The sequence below is a fragment of the Sus scrofa genome, chromosome 14, assembly GCF_054392235.1.
Source record: "Sus scrofa isolate SSC_HxYL_T2T_F1_AM1 chromosome 14, Sscrofa_HxYL_maternal_Yorkshire_Landrace_v2.0, whole genome shotgun sequence".
Classification (NCBI taxonomy): Eukaryota; Metazoa; Chordata; class Mammalia; order Artiodactyla; family Suidae; genus Sus; species Sus scrofa.
In genome coordinates this window covers 63040498-63063713 of record NC_139396.1, presented here as the reverse complement: position 1 = coordinate 63063713, position 23216 = coordinate 63040498, and the positions used below count along the sequence as shown (strand labels likewise).

The following is a 23216-nucleotide window of genomic DNA, read 5'->3' as shown; positions in this document are numbered from 1 at the left end:
TTCAGTGTCTAAAGCTAGAGCCACAAGGTGCTCTGGGCCAAGGGTGTGAGTTGTCTGAATCCTCACCACAGCCCTGTAAGGAGTTACTCTTAGGATCCCCGTTTTACAGATGAGCACAGTGAGGTTCAGAGCAGTCAAGTGACTTGCCCAGAGTCACACAGCTATTTGAGAAGCGGGGCCAGGACTCGGGCCAGTCTGGCACCGAAGTGTCCCCTCTGCAGCTCCATCCGTGATACTCTTCCTTTTCTCAAGGCCAAGTAATGGCATGGCTGACAGTGACAGAATAGATTTTAGGTCTGACTCCGTGCTGTCTTGTAGTTTTCTCCCTAGTGAACCCCCGTTCATGCTTCAAGGGCTGCCGTGGATGTCTTGTGTGTTGGGGCTCTCCGAGCCTCCCAGGAAGAGCTGACCCCCACCTCTGGGGCTCATTGGTTGTAACAGGCTATAGCATCATGCTCCTAGGTAGTAGCTTGGCTGCCCCTCTGAGCCTGGGCGGTGAGTCCCCTGAGGGCAGGAGCCTTGCCTCACTCCTCTCTCAATCTCCATCACTATCTTCCTAACTGCCTGGCACAGTGTTGCTGGGGTTTCATGTATCTGCGCCACAAAAGGTTATTGAATGTCTGCCTTGGGAGGGCCTGTTGAGGGTGCTGGGGTTGTGGCAGCAGATGTGACTTGTAGGGTCCTGTTCTCATGGAGCTGGCAAGGTAGCGAGGGACGGGGCTGCAGACAGTCAACAGACCATTTGAAGATGTGCTAATAGGAAAATATGCATGGTGATGTGAGCATGTAGGGAGGCCCAGGGATGAGAGAAAAGCATTGGGGGACTCCTTTAGAGGGGGAGCTCCCCTGGGGACCTGAGGTTTTAGCTGAGAGCTGAGTTCTAGAGGAGCAAGGCCAGGGAAGGGGGTGTGCAGAGTGTCCTGGCAGAGGAACAGGCCAGGGCAGAAGCCTTGAGCAGCTGTGAGGACACAGTAAGGCCAGAGCGGCTCTGGCGGGGGTGGGGAGTCTGGAGTAGAGGGGCTGCCAGGTTGGCAGAGCCAGAAGGGCCTGTGCACAGTGGGAAGCCACCAGAAACTTTGCCGGGGGACTCTGTGGTCCGATCTCTGTGTGAACAGGACCACGCTGGCCACTGTGCACAGGAGGGACAGGGAGAGGAAAGCTGGGAGGTTGGGCAGCCGCCCAGGCCAGGGAGGGCCCAGCTCAGGCTGGGGCTGAGGTGGGGGAGGTGGAGAGACCGCAGGGATTAAGGGGAGGGAGGGCCTGCAGGGCTCTTCCTGAAATGGGTGGGGGTGAGGTTAAGTCTGGGAGGGCTGGTGACAGAGGGTCCTCCTGAGGAGACACCATTTCAGGGGAGACCTTAAGGGTGGGGGAGGAGGCAGCCGAGTAAAGACCCAGGCGAGTGCTGGAAAGACAGAGGCCCTGAGGCAGGAGGCTTTGTGGCGCAGAGGAAGTATGGGCGCAGAGTAAGCCAGGGGGGGTGGGGGAGTGTGTTCCAGCAGCCTGCTCATGTCAAGCCGGGTAGGCCAGCAGGGAAGCCGTTGCTTACTAGTAGTGGAGGCCATTGGGAGTTTGGAGGCAGAAGAGAGAGAACAGTCATTTCTTTTTCAAAACAGGTCCCTCTGGTGACAATGTGGAGGGAGTCCAGAGTGGCAACTGGGAGTCCAGGGGGTTCACACTGTTAGAGTTCAGGGGCACAGGCTGCCCATCCCAGAAGAGTAGGGATGGTTTGGCCTTCAGGGAGAGAGGGGCATTTGAGTCAGTCCTTAAAGAATAATCCCTTGTCATCAGAGGAACAGCTCCATTTCTGGGTATATGCCTAGAAGTGCCAAAAGCGGAGGCTCAGATATTTGCGCAGCCCTGTGCATAGCGGCATATTCACCATAGCCAAAAGGTGGAAGCAGCCCACGGGCCCATCGGTGGATGATGGACAAACAAAATGTGATAGGTGCATAGATAATGGGGTATCGTTCAGCCTTTCAGGGAAACCCTGATAACGTGCTACAACATGGATGAATCTTGGATATTAATGTTGAGTGAAACAAGCCCATCACAGTCTGATTCCACTTACCTGAGGCATCTCGAGCAGCCAGATTCGTAGAGACAGAGGGGAGAGTGGCGGGTGCTGCGGGGGTGGGGAGAAGGAGGGTTGGGGTGTTAGTGTTTGGTGGGCAGAGAGTTTCCATTTGGGAAGAAGAAAAAAGTTCTGAAGATGGATGGTGGTGATGTGAATGTACTTAGTGCTGCGGACCTGTAGACTTTTAAAAAGCTTGCAGTAGTAAGTCAGATGTATGTTTTTGTTGTGTGTGTGTGTGTGTGTGTGTGTGTGTGTGTGTGTGTTTTCTAAGGCCCAACCTGCGGCATGTGGAGGTTCCCAGGCTAGGGGCCAAATTGGAGCTATAGCTTCTAGCCTACACCACAGCCACAGCCAGGCAGGATCTGAGCCGCGTCTGCGACCCACACCACAGCTCACAGCAGCGCTGGATCCTTAACCCACTGAGCAGTTAAAAACCCCTGCAGTAGTCAGGTGGAGTGGAGGTCAGGGCTTTCTCAGTAAAGCTGCTAAAACAGGCTCAGAGACAGCTCAGGTCTGGCGTTAAGGCCGCCCACCCCCACTTTCTTTCCTTCTCTCTCTCCTCTTGGGCCTCTCAGTCTAGGGTCTTGTGAAAAGATCTAGGATGTAACTATCTGCATTTCATGCCCCGGGCCCTGAGAAGTTGGGAAGCAGATTCTGCCTACCTTTGCCTCAGGGGTCTTCCCTGGGGGTCCACACTGGCTGGTTCTGATGTTGCCGGCCCCCCTCCGGCCGCTCTGAAGAATGCTTTGCCTTTTGACAGGATGCTCACGAGTTGTTCCACGTCATCACCTCGTCCCTGGAGGATGAGCGGGACCACCAGCCCCGGGTCACTCATTTGTTTGACGTGCACTCCCTGGAGGTAAACCCTAAACACTTTCGGTACATGTAAGGTGGCTTGTGTCTGTTTCACAGGTAGAGGGAACACAAGTGTAACTTTTGTACAACTTTAAACTCAAAAGTAAGGTTCCATTTTAAAAAAAAAAAGCCTCCTCTGGGGGAGGGTCTTAAATGTCCCACCTGGCAGTTGATGACTCCGGTTAGCAGTGTCATGGCTCTTTAAAATGATTTGTTGTTGCAATTTGTGTTGGCCTTGAGAAGGAAAAATGTATTTTTTACCCCTATTTAATACAGGGGAACAAGGAGCCAGAAACGAGTCTTATTTTCCTGGCCCATTATCAATGTTAGTTGATAAAAGTTAATTAGTAAAGGGGGAGGGGGGTCATTCCTGAGAGGAAAGGTGTTTCACTTTCATTTGGTGAAGGAGTTAGGTCCAGCAGCCAGCCAGAGAGCGTAATGAAGGCTACTTTCAGAGTTCCCATCGTGGCTCAGTGGTCATCGAATCTGACTAGGAACCATGAGGTTGTGGGTTCAATCCCTGGCCTTGCTCAATGGGTTAAGGATCCAGTGTTGCCGTGAGCTGTGGTGTAGGTCACAGATTCCGCTCAGATCCCGCGTTGCTGTGGCTGTGGTGTAGGCCGGCATCTACAGCTCCGATTAGACCCCTTGCCTGGGAACCTCCATATGCTGCAGGAGCAGCTCCAGAAAAGGCAAAAAGACAAAAAAAGAAAAGGCTACTTTCAGGAAGCTTGGTTTCAAGTTGATTTTGAACAGGGCAGTCAGCACAGAAACTTGAGAAGTGAGGTAAAGGTGATGGAGTGAGGAAACTTGAAACAGAAACTTGAAACAGAAACTTGAGGAGTGAGGTAAAGGTGATTGAGGAGTGAGGTAAAGGTGATGGAGGGATTGCAGCATGGAGTTCAGTCTCTTTCTTTTTCTTCCCTGACAGCAACAGCCAGAAATTACTCCCAGACAGATAACCTGCCGCACCAGAGGTAGTCATTTTCCTTTGAACTGTAACACGTGAGATATATACTTTTCAGTTATGACAATAATTTGCATTATGTTTTTTTAAAAATGATGGGGTGTTTTTTTTTTTTTTTTCCTGGTGATATCCATTCCGACTTGAAGTGTGTGTCCTTGAAAGGAACTTGCGTCTTGGAAACAGCTTTGAATTGTTCCACCGTGAACATCGTGCACGGTTCCCCCACACCCCAGCCCTCTGAACGGACTTATTTCTACCTCACACAAGGGTTTTTCTCTTTACTTTCTTGATTGGTCCTGTGAGGAACTTAATAAACTACTGTTGTCATGTCTTCAGCATTTCCACTTTGGCCACCTGTTCCTGCAGATGATCCCAGGGTTTCCTAGAAGGAAATCATTATTTTCTTAAGACTTAAAAAAAAAAAAAAGTGACGTATCAATTCCTTCTGCACAAGTAGCAATAAGAATGATTGTCTTTCGGGTCCATACTATGTGGCAGGCACTGTAATATCTGATTTCAGCCACCCAACAACTCTATGATGTTGCTGGGTGGGAGGAATGACAGGATCATAATTATCCCCATTTCCAGCAAACTGAGGCTTACAGAGATGAACTGGCTCTCTGGGTCATCTGGCTAATAAGAAGCAGAGCCAGGACCCAGCCCAGGCTGGCCTGATTTCATGCAGCTGTGTTTATTCCACGAACCCCCATCCTCTCCCCCCAACCCCAAGTTTTTCAGAACTTGCTTATTCTGATGATTCAGAAGTTTATCTCACTTAATGGACTGTTCACCTGTGTATCCTTCTTGTGACACGTCAAACATTTGAAGCAAATGTTTGTAAAGAGACGTTATCAAACACAAATTTCTGGAGTTCCCTGGTGGCTCAGCAGGTTAAGGATCTGGCATTGTCACTGCAGTGGGTCAAGTCGCTGCTGTGGGGAGGGTTTGATCCCTGGTCTTGAAACTGTCATGCTGCAGTCACGGCTCCCAAAAAACAAAACGAAAACAAGGCATACATTTCTATTTTAAATGTGGCTGTACCCATTATACAGAAACCACATTTAAGGGCATGTGTAAATCCTTGTGTGAAGGGAATGGGTTGTCTTTGTATTGGAAGTCATTTAAGAATGCTCTTTAAATTTCCTTTTCAGGAAGCTTTTTTTCCTAAAGAGGGATTTTCTACCACCTACTAAAAAGGAGGGTGAATTTTGAGGTTGGTGCGAAAGGGCTGGAGGTGGCCTATCCAAAGGTGTTCTGTGTTCCAGGGTCACCTCATCCCATGTTCAATCACTGGAAGTCTCAGCATCCTTTTCATGGAAGACTTACGAGTAACATGGTCTGCAAACACTGTGAGCACCAGGTAAATACACCACCAGCATTTAGCGGACGCACTGCCCCCCTTTGGACAGTGCTGGCATAGCAGTTGATCCTCAGATGGCATCCTCTGCACCAAGAGCAGCAGACCCACAGTGAATTGGCAGGGTTGTGGGTCCTAAGGTTGGGTCTATACCCATTGTGAACGTAATAGATTCGAGGGCTGGTTTTCTGTTTAGTTTTGTGTGCGTGTGTATGTGTATCTCTGCTTTGGGTTTTTTGGGGTTTTTTTTTGCTTTTGAGATTTTTGTTGTTGTTGTTTTTGTTTTGTCTTTTTGCCTTTTCTAGGGCCGCTCCCATGGCATATGGAGGTTCCCAGGCTAGGGGTCGAATCGGAGCTGTGGCCACCAGCCTACACCAGAGCCACAGCAACTCGGGATCCGAGCCGTGTCAGTGAACTACACCACAGCTCACGGCAACACCGGATCCTTAACCCACTGAGCAAGGGCAGGGATCGAACCCGCAACCTCATGGTTCCTAGTCAGATTCGTCAACCACTGCACCACGACGGGAACTCCTGCTTTTGAGATTTTAAAATGATTTTTTTTTTTGTCCTTTTGTCTTTTTAGGGTTGTACCTGCGGCACATGGAGGCTCCCAGGCTAGGGCTCGAATCAGAGCTGTAGCCTCCAGCCTATGCCAGAGCCACAGCAATGCCAGATCCAAGCCGTGTCTGCAACCTACACCACAGCTCATGGCAACACTGGATCCTTAACCCACTGAGCGAGGCCAGGGATCGAACCCACAACCTCATGGTTCCTAGTCAGATTCGTTTCCACTGAGCCACAACAGGAACTCCAAATAATTTTTTATTATATAAAATTTCTAACATGATGCACAAATAGGGAATTGTATAACTGTCACCTCAATTTTAGAATATTTTTTGTCAACACCCCCCCAATTAAAAAAAAAAAAACCCTGTACCCATTAGCAGTCATTCTCTGTTTTCCCCCACATTGTCAGCCTTAGGCAACCACCAATCTACTTTGTATCTTCAAAGATTTGCCTATTCTGGACATTTCGTATAAATGGAATCATAAAATATATGGTGCTTAGAGATAGCTTCTTTTACTCAGCGTAATGTTTTCAGGGTTCCTCCATGGTGTAGCATGTATCAGTACTTCATTCCTGTTTATTACCAAATAATATTCCATTGTGTGGATAGACCACATTTTGTTTAGCCATTCATTAGTTGATGGGCATTTGGGTTGTTTCCACTTTGAGGCTATTATGTATAATGCTACTACAAATATTTATGTGTAAGTTTTTGTGTGAACATGTTTTCATTTCTCTTGAGCATATCCCTAGGAGTAGAATTGCTAGTTCATATGGTAACTTTGTGTTTAACCTTTTGAGGAACTGCCAGACTATTTTCCATTTTCCATTCCCACCAGCAATGAATGAGGTTTCCATTTTTTCACATCCTCACTAAAACTTACTATCTGACTTTTTATTTACAGCCATCCTATTGTGTGTAAAGTAGTATTTCATTGTGGTTTTAGTTGCTATTCCTTGATGACTAACGATGTTGAATCTTTTTTAAGAATCATGATCCGTACATTATAATTCATATGTTGTAAATATCTTTTAATCCCTAAGTTGCCCATTCATCTCTCTTATTTTTTTCTTGCATTTTAAATTGTTTTGGTGCTATTTTAAGTGTAATTTTAAAAATATTTTCTAGCTGTTTGTTAGAAAATAGAAATACAGTTGTTTGTATGTTGACCTTGTATCTTGAGAGCATGCAAAATGTATTTGTTCTGGAAGTTTTGTTGTAGATTCCTTAGAATTCTCTATGTGTGCAAAAAAAAAATTTTTTTTTTTTTGTCTTTTAACTTTTTAGGGCCTCACCTGAAGCATATGGAGGTTCCCAGGCTAGGGGTTGAATTGGAGCTACAGCTGCCGGCCTATGCCACAGCCACAGCAACGCCAGATCCAAGCTGAGTCTGTGACCTACACCACAGCTCACAGGAACCCTGGATCCTTTTTAGCTATACTTTTTTACATGTGATCACATCATGCAGTTTTAACTTATCATGGTCTATTTAGAGTTAATCTCATGTTCCTTTTTGTAAAATATAGGAAACTTACAAAAGTATTGTTCTGTTACTCCATCCTTTGTGCTATCTTTATCTTATATATTACATCTACATATACCATAAACCCCACAATACGGTGATAAATTTTGCTTTAAACAGTTACATGTATTTAAAAGAAATTAAAAGAAAAAAACTTCGTATTTACCATTTTCAGTATTCCTTAGTGCTTTCTGTAGTTCCAAGTCCATTGGATGTGTTTCCCTCCAGTCTGAAAGTATTTCTTTAATATTGTTTGCGGATCTGTTAACAAATTCACTTAGATTACATTTACATGAAAATGTTTTTGTTTTACTTTTTTTTTTTTTAAGAATAGTTTGGCTGCACATAGAATTTTGAGTTGACAGCGTTGCTGTTGTTTCGATTCAGTTTATTTTAAAGCCATCCTTTAAAGACATTGGTCTGTTGTCTTCTGGCCTCCATTGTTTCTAACACAGAGTCAGCATTGTTTCTTTTTTTTTTTTTTTTTTTTTTTTTTTGCCATTTCTTGGGCCACTCCCACGGCATATGGAGGTTCCCAGGCTAGGGGTCTAATCGGAGCTGTAGCTGCCAGCCTAAGCCAGAGCCACAGCAACTCGGGATCCGAGCTGCGTCTGCAACCTATACCACAGCTCACGGCAATGCTGGCTGGATCGTTAACCCACTGAGCAAGGCTAGGGATCGAACATGCAACCTCATGGTTCATAGTCGGATTCGTTAACCACTGAGCCACGATGGGAACTCCCTGCATTGTTTCTTTCTTCTGTAAAATGTGTCATTATTTTCTCTGGCTACTTATAAGATTTTCTCTTTATTTTTGGGTTGCAGCAGTTTGTACATGTTGTGCATAGTTGTGGTTTTCTTTAAATTTGCTTGGAGTTTGCTGAATTTCTTAAGGCTGTACATGTATGTTTTTCACCAACTTTGTACATTTCTAGGACATTATTTTTCCAAAAAAAAGTAAAAGAGAGAAAGGTTCGCCCCATTTTCCTCTTGTTATTCCATTTTTTATTATCCCACAGGTCACTGAGACTTGGTACTTTTTTCTTCAATCTTATTCCTCCATTTCCTTGAATTTAGATAATTTCTATTGAAATTTTTGTTGTCTTCAAATGTACTGACTCTCTTTTCCATCTTTAATCTCTGTTTGCTTGCCCAGTGAATTTTTCATTTTAGTTATCGTACCTTTTAGTTGTGTGTCATTTCCATTTGGTTCTTTATACCTCTTTCTTTATGTCCTTGAGCATATGTCTAGTACCTCTTTGGGGTCCTGGTGCTGGTGTCACCATCCAGACCTCAGATCCTTTTCCCTACACTGTGGGTCACACTCTTCTTTCTTTATATTGTATGTCTAGTATTTTTTTTTTGTCCTTTTGCCTTTTCTAGGGCCGCTTCCCGTGGCATATGGAGGTTCCCAGGCTAGAGGCTGAATCAGAGCTACAGCTGCCAGCCTACCCCACAGCCACAGGAACTCCAAGCCGTGTCTAAGACCTACAACACAGCTCATGGCAACGCCAGATTCTTAACCCACTGAGCAGGGCCAGGGATCAAAACCACGTTCTCACGGACACTAGGGTTTGTTACCACTGAGCCACAATGGGAACTCCTATTACTATATATATATATATATTTTTTTTTTTTTTTTTGTCTTTTTGCTATTTCTTGGGCCGCTCCCATGGCACATGGAGGTTCCCAGGCTAGGAGTCGAATTGGAGCTGTAGCCACCGGCCTACGCCAGAGCCACAGCAACGCAGGATCCGAGCCGCGTCTGCAACCTACACCACAGCTCACGGCAACGCTGGATCGTTAACCCACTGAGCAAGGGCAGGGACCGAACCCGCAACCTCATGGTTCCTAGTCGGATTCGTTAACCACTGCGCCACGACGGGAACTCCTACAATATTTTTAATATAGTATTCCATGCTATGTGGATGTAGTATAGTTTATTTAATAATTCCCTAGAAGTTTCACCCATTCACATTTGGCTGTTATAAATAATGCTGTGATAACTATATCCTTAGAGTTATGTGATCCATGGTTATTTCCTTAGGATGAAATCCCCAAATTGCTGCGTCAGGTATATTATTGTACAGTTTTTCCAAGCTATCCTTATAGGTATCGCGTGTTTACAAGGCAATTTTTAATAGAATTTACTTCTAGGTAAGTACATTATGTTTTACTGTGTTAATGTGGACCATCTAAATACTAAACTGTTTTTATAGGCATGTATCTTCCCGTATAAAAGATATAAAAGCTTTGTATTGAACCTAAGTCTTTTCTGGATTTTCTGCCATATGTGTTTCAGAGCCCCGTTCGATTTGATACCTTTGATAGCCTTTCACTAAGTATTCCAGCTGCCACATGGGTATGTACTGATCTGTGATCTATTTGGGGTCTGTTTCGGAGACATTTTTGAATCTGCAAGGGCTTGAAGGACTTTGTGTAGCTCAGGTACTACACGTTACTCAGACTCGTGGTGGGTTGCACCCATCTGTTTTAATCAGTGGTACCATGGCCTAGTTTGCGGGGAGAAGAAGGTGGGCGGTTTCTCTCTTGCTGCAGAAATTTTGGCTGTTTTGAACACACACACACCAAATCTCAAATTCAAAGATATATAAAAGAGTGTGGACGCCCATAATTCTCTGCAGCGTTATGTCCTTATACCCTTGAATAGCAGTAGTCTGTAGTAGCAAGTCTAGAGTGCTTTGAGCTCCATGTTTGTTCAGGAAACACCCACTGGTGTCTATGACGCTCTGTAGCCTACCTAGGCAGAGAAAGCTTGGGAGGCTCATTGTCAATGGTGTCAGAACAGCTGTCCTTGCATTGTAACCATGAATGTTCTCCCTATGCTGTAGGGTCATCCACTGACCCTGGACCACTGCCTTCACCACTTCATCTCGTCGGAATCAGTGCGAGATGTCGTATGTGACAACTGTACGAAGGTATGGCTTCAACCCCAAGTGCCATCTCCAGACCTGGCCCACGTGTCCTGAAATAGCGCCTCTCACACCCTGACCCCGAGCGCTCCTGACCATATCCAGAGGCTCCCTGCAGCCACAGCCATTTCCACCTAACTGGGTTAGGAAATTGGCAGCCCACAGACCAAATCTTTTTCCCAGATGGGTTTTGTTTTATCCACAAAAATATTTAAAGGACAGATCTGAATTCGGTGCTTGGAGGTAGGACATGCCCGCTCCAGTTTGCCACAGTCCCCTCCATGCCCACCTGTCTCACACCTGCCTTAGCTGAACTACCTTCCCACTTCTCTGAGCAATTGAATTTCAGCCTCAGAATTAAGAGGAACTGTGGGAGACAGAGTGTTTGAAGACATGGCACAAAATAGATGACATGCCAGTGTCGGTCTCAGAGTGGCCTCCTCATTCCTCTTGCCTTTGCATCACTGTTAGTTAATGACCAAAACAGTGAAAACAGCTCACAAATAGTTGGGCGGTCACGTTGTTCAGCAGGTAGAAGTCAGGTGCCACGTGAATGCAGGTGTAACACCAGCCTGATGAGCAGCTCTCCCTAGGGGTCCTATTTCAAGGATGTCTCCGGAGAGATGTCTCCTTTATTTCAGATTGAAGCAAAAGGGACGCTGAATGGGGAGAAGGTGGAACATCAGAGGACCACGTTTGTCAAACAGCTGAAACTAGGGAAGGTGAGCCCACGCTGCACACCCATCAGCTTGGCTCCTGAGGGCTTCCCCAGGCCTGTTCCTGATGTGCAGTCTCCCCATCTTTCCCGCCCACAGCTCCCCCAGTGCCTGTGCATCCACCTCCAGCGGCTGAGCTGGTCTAGCCACGGCACGCCCCTGAAGCGGCACGAGCATGTGCAGTTCAGTGAGTTCCTGATGATGGATATCTACAAATATCACCTCCTTGGACACAAGCCGGGGCCCCGGGGCCCCGAGCCCTGCAGGAAGGCAGGGCCCGCATTGGAAGTGCAGGACGGGCCGGCAGCCCCTAAGTCAGGTGTGTGCCCCAAGGGCCAGGCTTGTCCTGTGGCTGCTTAAATTCTTGAGAACAGGAGGGTTGGGTGTGGGTGAAGGACGTTTTCGTAAAAGAGGTTTAGATGATGTAGTCATGAGATGCCTGGTTCTTAAAAACTATGACAGGTGAGAAAATATAGGCAGGAAAGCAAAAGATTGCTTTCTGGTCTTCCAGCAAAACCATAATTGGCTCTTCTTATTCCCGTGAATTTCTTCTCTTTTTTCCCCCCGAGTACAGTTACCACATTTCTACAGGATGTGTAGGGGAAGCGGTGTCCTGGCTGAAGCTCCCTGAATTATTTGGTTGATAGTTCTTTACTGAATTGCTTAGTTATCTGATCCCATTACCATCCTGACCTGAGGTTTATCACTGAATCAGGACCCTGGGAAGCTGAGTAGCTATTACCACCGTCAGTCTCAAGGAAGGGAAAGTCGAGGCTCCCAGAGGTGAGGTGATTGGTCCAGGGGCAAACAGCAGGCTGGGGAACTGGCCCTGAAGTGGTGTGTCGGGGCAGTTTTGTAAGGGCTTCGGATGTACTATGTTCAGTTCTTTATGAGTGAAGAAAACCCACTGACTTTCAAGGCTCCAAACCTCATCTTGCCACCTGTGTGCTGCTCCCAGTCAAGCCCGGCCTGTCTTCCCTGCACCTCGGATTTTTCCCCACTTAGCACCCCTACCTATTTTTATTCTTTCTTACATCCAGTTGCATGGCCTGGCGGGACATCATTCACAGGGAGATTGAGTTTTGTCTTTTTTCAGCATAGTAGATGAGCATCAGGAGCAGCTGGGGTGGGAAGAGCGCATGTTTTAAATCAAGGACCTGGCTTCCTCCTCTTCCAGGCGAAGGGTGCAGGTCTGCTGATGTTCAGAGCATGGTGGTTAAAGAGGCAAACAGTGAACTGCTGGGTACTTAAAGGCCCCTGAATATGACACTTAAAAGGAAAAGAGATGTAAATACCTCCCCCCAATTACCTTTTGCACCCTAAACATCTGCTCCGTGCAGCTGGTCCTCAGAAGCTGACAACTAAAGAAGAAAATGTTTGCATCAGTGGTTTTCCACAGGGAGTTCTGCGCCCCCGGGCACACTGGGTAACCGCTGCTGACGTTTTTGGTTGTCACACCTGGGAGAGGAGCTGCTGCTGGCATCTAGTGGGTAGAGCCCAGGAAGGCTGCTCAGCCTCCAACCCTCACAAAGAATTCTCCAGCACCGAACGTCAGTGGCATCAAGGTTGCGAAATACTGGTTTAGGTCAGAATGCCAGTAAATTGTCTACCGCTTGACTCTGACATGTGTCTTCAGCGAACAGCGCTGGGAACCTCACAGATTGCCGCAGCTGTCAAAGCAAGTAGGAGACCAGGAGCTGGATATATTTTTCCTATCTGGGATTAAAGCAGGCAGAGATGAAAAGAAAGTATTATGAATCAACATAGTACAAAGTAAAATACCTATTTTTCCTTTGTAGCATTATAGGGGAGTTACATTTCAAACTAATCAAAACCGTGTTTTGTTTACTGCTACTGTGTTATTTTAATTGCCTTATGCCTTTTCTCTTGCAGTTCGGAGCCAGCCGGGGGGCCCCAAAACACAGATGCTCATGAATGGCGCCTGTTCCCCACCCTTCCTGCCCACCCTGCCAGCCCCGGTGCCCTTCCCACTCCCAGCTGTTCCTGACCACAGGTGAGCTCCTCTTTAGACGAACGTGCCTCATTGGCAGTCACTTTAAGAATTGTAAAGTCCATACAATTTAAATATTATGTGTGTGTATGTTTATTATGTTGGAAAGTATAAAGAAGAAAATTTTAAATTTCTTAGGGGGTTCCCTCATGGCCCAGCAGGTTGAGGATCTGGTGTTGTCACTGCTATGGCTGGGGTCACTGCTGTAGTGCAGGTTCAATCCCTGGCCCGGGAACTTCCACATGCTGTGGGTGTGGCCAAAAAAGATAAAAAATAAATAAATAGGAGTTCCCGTCATGGCGCAGTGGTTAACGAATCCGACTAGGAACCATGAGGTTGCGGGTTCGGTCCCTGCCCTTGCTCAGTGGGTTAACGATCCGGCGTTGCTGTGAGCTGTGGTGTAGGTTGCAGACGGGGCTCGGATCCTGCGTTGCTGTGGCTCTGGCGTAGGCCGGTGGCTACAGCTCCGATTCAACCCCTAGCCTGGGAACCTCCATATGCCGCGGGAGCAGCCCAAGAAATAGCAACAACAACAACAAAAGACAAAAGACAAAAAAAAAAAAAAATAAATAAATAAATAAATAAATAAATAAAGCTTCTTGGGGTACCAGCTAGAGATCACCAGTTAAATCTTTAAGGTCTTCCACTCTGCAGGTGTGTGTGTGTATACTACATAATTTACGCATACTCCCAGAATGGACAGCTTACCATACCAGTAAATTCGGGACTGTATTTTAATGGCTGCATAGCGTTCTGCTGTATGGATGTACCATTGTACCATCCCCTCTTGTTGAATACGTAGAATTCTTTTACTCTTCGCTTCTGCCTATAAACCATCCCTGTTGCATCTGCTCCTACCATTCAGCTCCTCCGCGTACCTCTTCCAGCTGATGGCTGTTGTTGTTCACCATGGAGACATGCATTCTGGACACTTTGTGACTTACCGACGGTCCCCTCCTTCAGCCAAGAACCCTCTCTCCACCAGCAACCAGTGGCTGTGGATTTCTGATGACACTGTCCGCAAGGCCAGCCTGCAGGAGGTCCTGTCCTCCAGTGCCTACCTGCTGTTTTACGAGCGCGTCCTTTCCAAGATGCAGCACCAGAATCGGGAGTACAAGTCTGAAGAATGACTCTGCCCTGGCCCCAAAGCAAGAGCTGATGGCACTGTCCAAACTCTGTGTGTGTGTATGTGTGTGTGTGTGTGTGTGTGTGTGCGCGCGCGCGCACAAGCAGCCCCACTAGAGTCCTACAGCCTTCTGGTGTGTTCTAAGCGCAGCGGTGCCGGGGTAGGAAAGCAGGCATTATGTCTAGAGCGTCTTGTGACTCACCTGATACAGGTAATTAAAAGAAACCAGACTCCGAAAGCCACCTTTTCTATATTCTGATACGTTAGGTGTTCTCAGAGGGGAGTTAACTTTGTGTGATCCTCTGAGCTTTCAGCATAGATCTTTTATTTTTAATAAGCAGGCCCATTAAAAAATGGTTGAATTAGTGAAGTTATTAAAGGCAACAGTTTCAAAGAAAAAGTGCCTTTCACTTTCAATTGCTTTTGTTAGCAGGTCCCTTCTGGAAAATACACCTCATCTGAGCGTCATATAAACAATTTTTGAAAAGCTCTGTTCCTTCCGAAGTTACCGAGTGGATAGCAAAAGAACAGTTGAAAGCTGCCTAAAGCATACCGCCTTCTCCTTTTGTATGTCTTTTTCTAACCTTTCGATTCTTTATATGTAGTAAAAGCTCATTTGCCAAATCTGCCCCTTGGGGAAATTATTTCTCTACTTTGTCAGTTACAAGTGAACCACTTTCTTGTCGCTGTTATCTTTTGTATACTGGACTCCGAGATGTGATTCTCGTGTATTATATAACTGTGTGAACAGCTGGAACTCAGCAGCCTCTATGCCCCACCTAGGACTCCTCTGCTCTGTACAAAACCCCTTCTCACACAGAGATCCTTAGTGGATGTTATTCTCACCTATTTATTTATCGCCTGTGCAGAGCTCTGAAGGTTTATAGGTGGAGCCAGAGGCTGGGTAGAAAAGACAATCCAAGCCTCCATTTGAGAGCTGGATTCAGAAGGAACGACATCGACCTTGGGGCTGCTGTCTCCCTGTACCTCCGTTTCCTCATCTGTGAAGTTAGATTCGATGACCATCAAAGTCCAGCCCTTCCCACAAAACAGAAGAAGTTAAAAAACCCATTTTAAACATACAGCTACAGCTCATCTCTAGTACTGTCATTCTGTTCTAGGTCCACATTCTAAATGTATTCATTTCCAGGAGCCGCATACAAAAGATTCTGTTGAGCATTCACCTCCCTCTTCAGGTAAGTCTCATGAATGCAACCTGGGGCCGAAGGAATTAAGATAACACAGCAGTATCAACGTTTTAGATAGATTTTTTTATTTAAGCAATTTTTAAAAAGATACCAAATTCAGACTGACTCTTCAGAGATAACATTTCGGAATCAGACCCATCCAAAAGGTCACCTAAGGTGAGGCTAAGAACTGTGCTTCCCCTGGTGGGGGGCGAGCTGGCTGACACCTCCAGACCGTGCCTTGGTGTCAGCTAGAAGCGCCAGCGGCCCAGGTGATCACCACTCTGACAGGCGGGCGTGCACCCCAGGGACTCAAAACTCTCACTGCCCAGAAAACAGACTGTGAAGGTCCCCCAGGCCACAAACACTGGGGAGAAAGGAGCCGCGGGAAGCTTCTGATCTGCTCGCTGCAGACATCCCTTCCTGACTCTGTTACAGACCCCTGGCTTTGACGCTGAAAGGAGCGTCCTCAGCACACCTGAGTCTGGGAGAACAAATGCTCAGTCGTGTGGCCTTTGACTTCGCAGAGCTGTAGCTTTGAGCACTGCTGTTCTGCCACTGCTTACTCTTTAAAATCTGCCATTAAAGAGAGATGCTGACATCAACAGGGCTCATCCTTTGAACGCTTAGTTGTAAGCAGATCTTTGGTCAGAGTCAGGGAGTGAGCCACGGTTGTAAATGTGAATGATACCTGTGCAAAGTCTCTGAACCTGACTTAAAGCTGACTTGGTCATTTTGTAAATTATCAGGCATTAAGTAGCAGCCAAATAATCTTGTTTCCAGTTTTAACTTATTTACAGAGTTACTTTTCTTTGCAAAAATCTAAGTTAAACTAGTCCTTTATGCCGACAAACTGCTGATTTATGTATTTGCTAAGGTACCTTTTGTACCTGCTGTGTATTATAGCAATAAAATAATCATTTTGTTAGGAAAAAAAAATCAGTCAACTGGTATTCTTTCATAACTCACCGATCTGATACACACATCATCTTTCTGAATTCTGCATTGTCGTGAAATAAGCCCCACATTCAGGTCACACCTTTTCCACGTTCCCTGTTGGGAATGGAAATGCCAGCTCCCTCTTGGGGTAGAGCAGGAAGGAGCAAGTAGCAGCACCAACTGTTAAAAACGTTTTTACTTTGTAGTAGGTAAGATTTTCCGAAATGTCAGATTAACCCGGGGAGCCAGAATCTTTTTTCGGACCGGGAGACTGTGATACCAGTGAGTGTTGGTCGGGTGGTTCATCATAAGTAAGCTCCCGTGAGCCAGCTGCAGCCGGACCACCCCCAGCCTCCGGGAGGGCTGCTTGCCCCGGGAGTCCTTATGCCGGAAGAAGAAGTCTCTGCAGGCCCCAAAGGAGACGGAGGCGATGGGGCTCCCGGGAGCCAGCTCTCTCTCGTCATCCCTGTGCTCACCAATGTGGTCATGGCCGTCCTTGTACCTGCAGTGAGAAAACAAGCAGAGCTCATGCACCAGCCCTCTCCGGAAACACGTCCACACCACAGAGCCCTCGTTTGCGTACAGGGACCCGGTCTAGGCCGAGTTTCAGCAATGGCCTGGTGGCTGTACCTGCTCTACAGGTGAGGCAAGCCTGGAGCCTTTCGCTGTGTCATCTAGCCCTAGTTGTTCACCTGCTCTGCACGGCCAGCACACCAACAGAAGCCAAACACACACTGGACTTCTGGTTCTCTATCAAGTAAGATGGTTTCTCCCCATGCTGAGAATAAATCCGCATTGCTCACAGAGTCTGGCCCTGCCCACTCCTGAGCTCACCCCTCAACACTGCCTTCTGCACCACAGCGGGATTTCCACTCCGCAGATACCCCACGTTCCCTCTGCCCGCCCTCCAGCTGCCTGCCTGTGGCTCCCACACCGTGTTTAGTTATCAGCTCAGACGCCACCCCCTCAGTGAGCCCTCCTCTCCCCGGAGTTCTCGACCAGATGACTCTGCCCTTGGGGGCACCAGGCCATGTCAGGAGACATTCTGGTGGCTACCAGAGGGAGCGGGTGCTACTGGCATCTGCTGAGTGGAGGCCAGGGAGGCTCCCCATCATCCTACTGTGCCCAGGGCAGCCCCAAGAAGAGAGTTATCTATCTGGTCCAAACACTGAGTGCCGCTGCCGAGAAACCCAGACACCCTCCTCCCTGCCATGCTTAGTTCAGCCTGATTAATTTTCAACAAGACATTTATCAACCTCTGAAGCCATCCTGCTCACCTGTTCATCAGGTCACAGCTCCCCCGACCCCGCCAAGGTGAGAGCTCCCTAATAACTAATTGCTCGTGTTGGGCCACTACTACGCCCCTAACTGAACTCAAGAGTTATTTGTCGTACAGAAGAGTAAAATGTGATGGAATCCTAATGTCTTCCTTTGGGAAGAGACAGAAGATTTATAAAATTCAGGCCATTGCCCTAAAAAATAAAAAGTTAAAAACAGGGAGTTCCCGTCGTGGCGCAGTGGTTAATGAATCCGACTAGGAACCATGAGGTTGCGGGTTCGATCCCTGCCCTTGCTCAGTGGGTTAACGATCCGGCGTTGCCGTGAGCTGTGGTGTAGGTTGCAGACGCGGCTTGGATCCAGCGTCGCTGTGGCTCTGGCGTAGGCTGGTGGCCACAGCTCCGATTCGACCCCTAGCCTGGGAACCTCCATATGCCGCGGGAGCGGCCCAAAGAAATAGCAAAAAGACAAAAAAAAAAAAAAAAAAAAAAAAAAAGTTAAAAACAGGGTGTCACCTGTTGACCAGCACAAAGTTGAAGGTCTGTCCAGTCACCAGAGAAACGCGATCCCGGACGTGCTCCAGAACAGGGACCCAGGGCTTCGGAGACAGAGTAAGGCCTGAAAAGGTGTAGGTCAGCCCAGCGTCACCGTACGTCGCCTGCTTTCTTGGAACGTTGTGCCACTTGCCAAACACCTGGACCCTGGCCAGCGCACCTGTGCAGGCGAAACAGAGCAGCTCCTCTGAAACCCAAGCAGGCAAGCACCCCCCACGCTCACTCTCTGATATTCAGTTAAGAACGTAAAACAGGCATAATACCATCTAATAACATCTAATTTTTGAGGCCCCCCACCTCAAAAATCACTGTGGCTTTACACAACGTTCATGTGAGGACAGTGATTCCCGTCCAACACTTAGCGAAACACAGCCTTAGTTCAATTTAAAAACACATACACACCACAACCTCATCGCTCAGGACCAGAATAAAGAGGCTGAAGGTGGAGCAAGATGAAGTTAGGTTACATGCCACACAGTGATTTTGCCACCTGGGGGGACAACAGGCATGGGACTCCATGGAAGGTGGAGGCTGGGTCTCCCGTGGGCGTTTCCATTGTCTCCCCGAGCTCTGCCCCCTCCAAGCAGTTCTCAGGGTGTGGTTCCCCCCCCACAACACCAGCAGCATCAGCAGCACCTGGAAACTCAGACCCAAAGCTGTGGGGGCGAGGCCAAAATGGAGTTTCCCACTAGGGACAAAGTCTCCAGGTGATGCTGAGAACCTCGTGAGGTGGAACTACCTGGTAGGCTGCCATCTCTGCTCTCAGGGGACAGGTGATCTCTGTGATTAAGTTTGAATCCCAAACGTGCACCAAGGTGCTTGGTCCAGAGGCACCCAGGGTATGTGTGGAGTCAATGAATGAACTCATCAGTAATTATTGGCTCCTGGGTTCAGATTTCTCTAAACACAGAGCACGAGTGAAACCGTGTACAAGCCCTAAGTCCTTGTGTTTTGATGGAAAAGGTTTTTTCCTTTAGCCTCCCAGGCCTCTCCTCAGTCTCAAAAAGCTGACTTAAGAGTTAATGATTAGAAACTACTGTTATAGCTAAAAACTAGTTAATACAGTCTCCATGATGTGATGTCCTGCCTTGGCCCATGAACTTAATTTACGAACATTTACTTTCTTTCTTTCTTTCTTTTTTTGTTGTTGTTGTTTTTCTGCCTTTTCTAGGACTGCTTCCGTGGCATATGGAGGTTCCCAGGCTAGGGGTCTAATCGGAGCTGTAGCCACTGGCCTACACCAGAGCCACAGCAACGCAGGATCTGAGCTGCGTCTGCCACCTACACCACAGCTCAAGGCAACGCTGGATCCTTAACCCACTGAGCAAGGCCAGGGATCGAACCCAAATCCTCATGGTTCCTAGTCAGATTCGTTAACCATTGAGCCACGATGGGAACTCCAACATTTACTTTCTAGTTAGTTATACTGCACCTAGTGTTTTCTTTTATAATTGAAATGCTCCCTAACACCTCTGCCCTGTAAGCAATCTTCTTTCCAGAGAGAAGGTCAAGGAACAAAAACCCCAAAGACAACCAGAAACCATCACTGGACCAACTGACATGTGACGTGATGACTCTGCAATGATCTATGGAGGGAGAATAATGCAGACACCTTAATCAATAACCCTGTCTTCCGAGCTAAACCTATAAGACTTGCTAGCCCCTCTCAAGGCAGGACACAGTTTTGAGGCGTTAACCTGCCGTGGCCGCCTCTGCCTGGCAAAGCAATACAGCTGTTCTTTCTGCTTCACCCAAAATTCTGTCTCTGAGACTTAATTGGTACCAGTGTACAGAGGCCACTTTTCGGACTACTCTAGTTTTATCAAACAAGCCTTCCAACACACACCCTGATCATCCTCTGCTTACCTGTAAAATACTCCACTTCTTTCTCCAACTCTTGGAAAATCGCATCTGCTTCAGCTTTGGCAAACAGGACCGTGTAATCGCAGTCCAGACCCTCGGCTCGAATGCGCCGCCAGCTGAGGCCTGCCGAGTCCACTCCATTCCCTGGGCCTTCTCTCCTGGGCTTTTTCCTGCTGTTTTCCTCCTCTTCTCCCAACCCTGCTGGGCCGCCTCCAGTCTGCTCTTGTTCCCTCTTTCCCCAAAGGCCCCCGACAGCCCCCTTCACCAGGAATCTGTCCATCCTGTCTCCACAAAGCAGAGACCCAGGAGCCAGTGGCCGGAGCCCCAGGCTCGGTCCCAAATGCCCAAACCTGCTATGCAAAGTGGTCCCACAGAGGCCTCCTTCTTGTTTTTAAGTTTCCATTTCCAAGTTTAACACCATGTCCTGGAAAGTGAGTAAGAGGATGATAAAGCTGGAGGGATCCCTGGGGTGATCTGGTGGCAGGCCACCTACACCTGGGTAGTTACCAGCATCAGCTGCTTAGCTTGCAAAAGCCGCTGTGCCTGCCCTCCATCTGCAAAGGTCCCAATTGTTAAGAAATCCCCCACCCCTCTACCTCCCAAGCTGGTACCCATGGGCAAATTTGCGAACTACCATCCAAACCCCTACTTTACACATGGGGAAACTGACACCAGGAGCGGGGTAGGGGTTTGCCCAAAGTCACCCAGAAAAGCCTGTCTCTCTCTCCCTTCCGCCCTGCAAAGGAGGGGTGTGGGGGTGGGGAGGTGGATCACTGACCGGTCCTCCCGCCAGTATTAAAAAAGGTTAAGTACTGGGATCCTTAAATGAACATGATTCAGAACCTAAATGTAATAACGGTTAAAGGTGGTCATACCCCCGCATCCTGGATTCTGATGGAAAATAAGAATTTTAACACGTGCGTGGAGTGGGAGTGGCGAGGGTTCTCTTTAAAATTTCAAAACCCTGGAAGCTCCGAACCCCGCAGACACTCTAGAAAGGGTTGGCAGGAAAAAAAAAACACTCACCCGGACCACAGAACTGCTTCCGGGGTAGATTTTAGCGGCGAACTGCGGGAAATGCAGGCAAATTTGCAAAACAAATCGGTGGGCGGCCTCTGGGCGCCCTCTGTTGGCTCTCCGGGCACGTTGCAAGCACCTCCTTGTTTGAGGATGACGTTATTTGTTCCGCCGCTCAGCAGGTTCACAGGTGGCTTGGGAGCTGTTGTTCTGAGTGGAGTCATCTCTCCCTGAGGATTAATTTGCTGTCCTGCCAGAGAGTTGGGCCACCGACTACTGTGGCAGGTGGGAGCGTGAATTCTGCAATCAGACCCTGTAACTTCCGTTTCTGTCTCCTCCAGTGTTAGTGGCAGGGCTCCTAGAAGTCACTTAACTTCTCTGGGCTTGAATTGTCACCTCTGTACAGTGGGAACCACAAAACGTATGCCACGAGAGCACTACGCAGATTAAATGAGAGGATGTGTGAGGAGGGCTTCTATGCTCCAAACAAATATCAGTTTTTTGGTTTTTTGGCTTTTTAGGTCCACACCTGTGGCATATGGAGGTTCCCAGGCTTGGGGTCTAATCATAGCTACAGCTGCTGGCTTAGGGCACAGCCATAGCCAGATCCTAGACACATCTGCGACCTACAACACCATAGCTCAGGGCAATGCGGGATCCTTAACCCACTGAGTGGGGCCAGGGATGGAACCTGCAAACTTATGGTTCCTAGTCGGATTCGTTTCCGCTGTGCCAGGACGGGAACTCCCCAAAAGTCAGCTTTTATTATCAACAGTTTTGTTTACTCTCTCCTCCAATGGAATGGAAAGAGGCTGGGGCTTTGTTTTGAATCTTCTTAGTATACTACTCTGCAAATTTTGATGAACATACACAGTTGTCTGACCACCACCACAATCAAGGTCCAGAACAATTCCATCATCCCATAAAATTCCCCCAAGCCTCCTAGTTATCAACTCTTCCCCTTGCCCAGCCCCTGGCAACCACTGATGTATTTTGGGTCCCTAGAGTTTTGATTTTCCAGAATTTCTTGTAAATGAAATGATACAATATACAACCTTCTGTGTCACACATCTTTCACTTAGCCAAATGCTTTTAAGATGTATGCATGTTGTTTGCATCCATTGTTTATTCCTTTTTATTGCTGAGTAGCTGCCAGGGTACTTATGACCTACAGTTTGTTCACCCACTTGCCACTTAAGGGACGTTGGGTTGTTTCCGGTTTGGGGAAAATACAAATAATCCACTCATGTATGAACTCTTGTGTGAATATAGTTTTTTTTTTTTTTTTTTTTTTTTTTGTCTTTTGCCTTTTCAGGGCCGCACCCATGGCATATGGTGTTTCCCAGGCTAGGGGTCTAATCGGAGCTGCAGCTGCCAGCCTACACCACAGCCACACCAGATCCGAGTCGCCGTCTGCGACCTACACCACAGCTCATGGCAACGCCAGATCCTTAACCCACTGATGGAGACCAGGGATCGAACCTGCAACCTCATGGTTCCTAGTCAGAATCAATTCCATGCGCCACGATGGGAACTCCTGAATATAGATTTTAATTTAACTTGGGTAAATACACAGGAGTGGGATCGCAGGGGCACATTGTAAGTGTATGTGTCATTTTATACAGCACTGTGAAATTTTTCAAAGTGGCTTTTATTTTATCATTTGAAAAATAATTGAAAATTAAGAGCCTCTCTTCTTCTTACACATCAAGCCCCTTGTTCTAGGCTCTGAAACACAACAGTAGCAAGGATAAAGTCCCTGCCCTCACACAGGTTACATTTTGGAGATGGAGACAGAAATAAACAAGGAAAGAATAAATAATTTTAGAAAGAACAGAAGCTACAAATAGAGTGACCTGCTAGAAAATGGGGCAGGAGAAGGCCCTTTGAAAGTGGGGTCTTGAGCTGAGACCTGAAATTTTCCAGATAGAGAGGCAGTTTGTGCAAGGTGTAAAGACCACACAAGGGGTGCCTGTGAATATGCTGAGAGCCAGCTTCATCGTGTCACCGGGACGGGGGTGGGGTGTCAGCAGCCTTACCAGCAGGGTAAGAAGCAGGGATTTCATTCCAGGCATGTTTGGAAACTATACAGTTTTAACCTGGGGATTATTAAAGGGTAGTTTACATTTCAAAAAAGATGACTTGGTAGTAGCCAGGAGACAGAGCGGCGTTTGACTTTATTTTGGAGACATAACCAAGAAGACTACATGTGATGGTTTGGATGTTCCCCGGAGAAAGGAAGAGA

General features: G+C 47.4%; 2 protein-coding genes across 7 annotated transcripts in view; one reads left to right on the top strand and one right to left on the bottom strand.

Moving 5' to 3' along the window:
• The window catches only part of USP30 (ubiquitin specific peptidase 30), a 29801-nt gene extending 13542 nt beyond the window's left edge, over positions 1-16259 (top strand). For 2 of the 4 annotated variants that reach the window (XM_084995654.1, XM_001929284.7), the window contains 9 exons: positions 2835-2933; positions 3861-3906; positions 5162-5256; positions 9650-9709; positions 10200-10286; positions 10922-11002; positions 11096-11315; positions 12890-13010; positions 13873-16259. In XM_084995654.1, the coding sequence (XP_084851780.1) occupies positions 2835-2933; positions 3861-3906; positions 5162-5256; positions 9650-9709; positions 10200-10286; positions 10922-11002; positions 11096-11315; positions 12890-13010; positions 13873-14137 (1074 nt within the window). In that variant the 3' untranslated portion in view covers positions 14138-16259. Of the gene's footprint in view, positions 1-2834; positions 2934-3860; positions 3907-5161; positions 5257-9649; positions 9710-10199; positions 10287-10873; positions 11003-11095; positions 11316-12889; positions 13011-13872 lie in introns of all 4 variants that reach the window. The other 2 variants (XM_084995652.1, XM_084995651.1) reach the window with 1 other exon arrangement.
• ALKBH2 (alkB homolog 2, alpha-ketoglutarate dependent dioxygenase) lies at positions 15386-21024 on the bottom strand. 3 transcript variants are annotated; one of them, XM_003132926.7, is made up of 4 exons: positions 20830-21024; positions 19958-20378; positions 18053-18251; positions 15386-16761 (listed from the first exon to the last, which is right to left on the bottom strand). In XM_003132926.7, exons 2-4 carry the CDS (start codon positions 20232-20234, stop codon positions 16455-16457), a joined length of 783 nt encoding a protein of 260 aa, XP_003132974.4. In that variant the 5' UTR covers positions 20235-20378; positions 20830-21024; the 3' UTR covers positions 15386-16454. The 3 variants fall into 3 exon arrangements, with proteins under 3 accessions (XP_003132974.4, XP_005670797.2, XP_013838437.2); XM_005670740.4 differs by having other exon boundaries at positions 20981-21024; XM_013982983.3 differs by having other exon boundaries at positions 19958-21024.
• Positions 21025-23216: the final 2192 nt, after the last annotated feature.

Bases quoted from the DNA above. Each gene is read 5' to 3' on its own strand.
- ALKBH2 (XM_013982983.3), bottom strand. From the start codon at position 20,234: ATGGACAGATTCCTGGTGAAGGGGGCTGTCGGGGGCCTTTGGGGAAAG. The intron at 18,252-19,957 runs GTAAGCAGAGGA...TCGCCTGCACAG, and splicing joins AGAAGTGGAGTATTTTACAG to GTGCGCTGGCCAGGGTCCAG. The intron at 16,762-18,052 runs GTGACACCCTGT...TTCTCACTGCAG, and splicing joins AACTTTGTGCTGGTCAACAG to GTACAAGGACGGCCATGACC.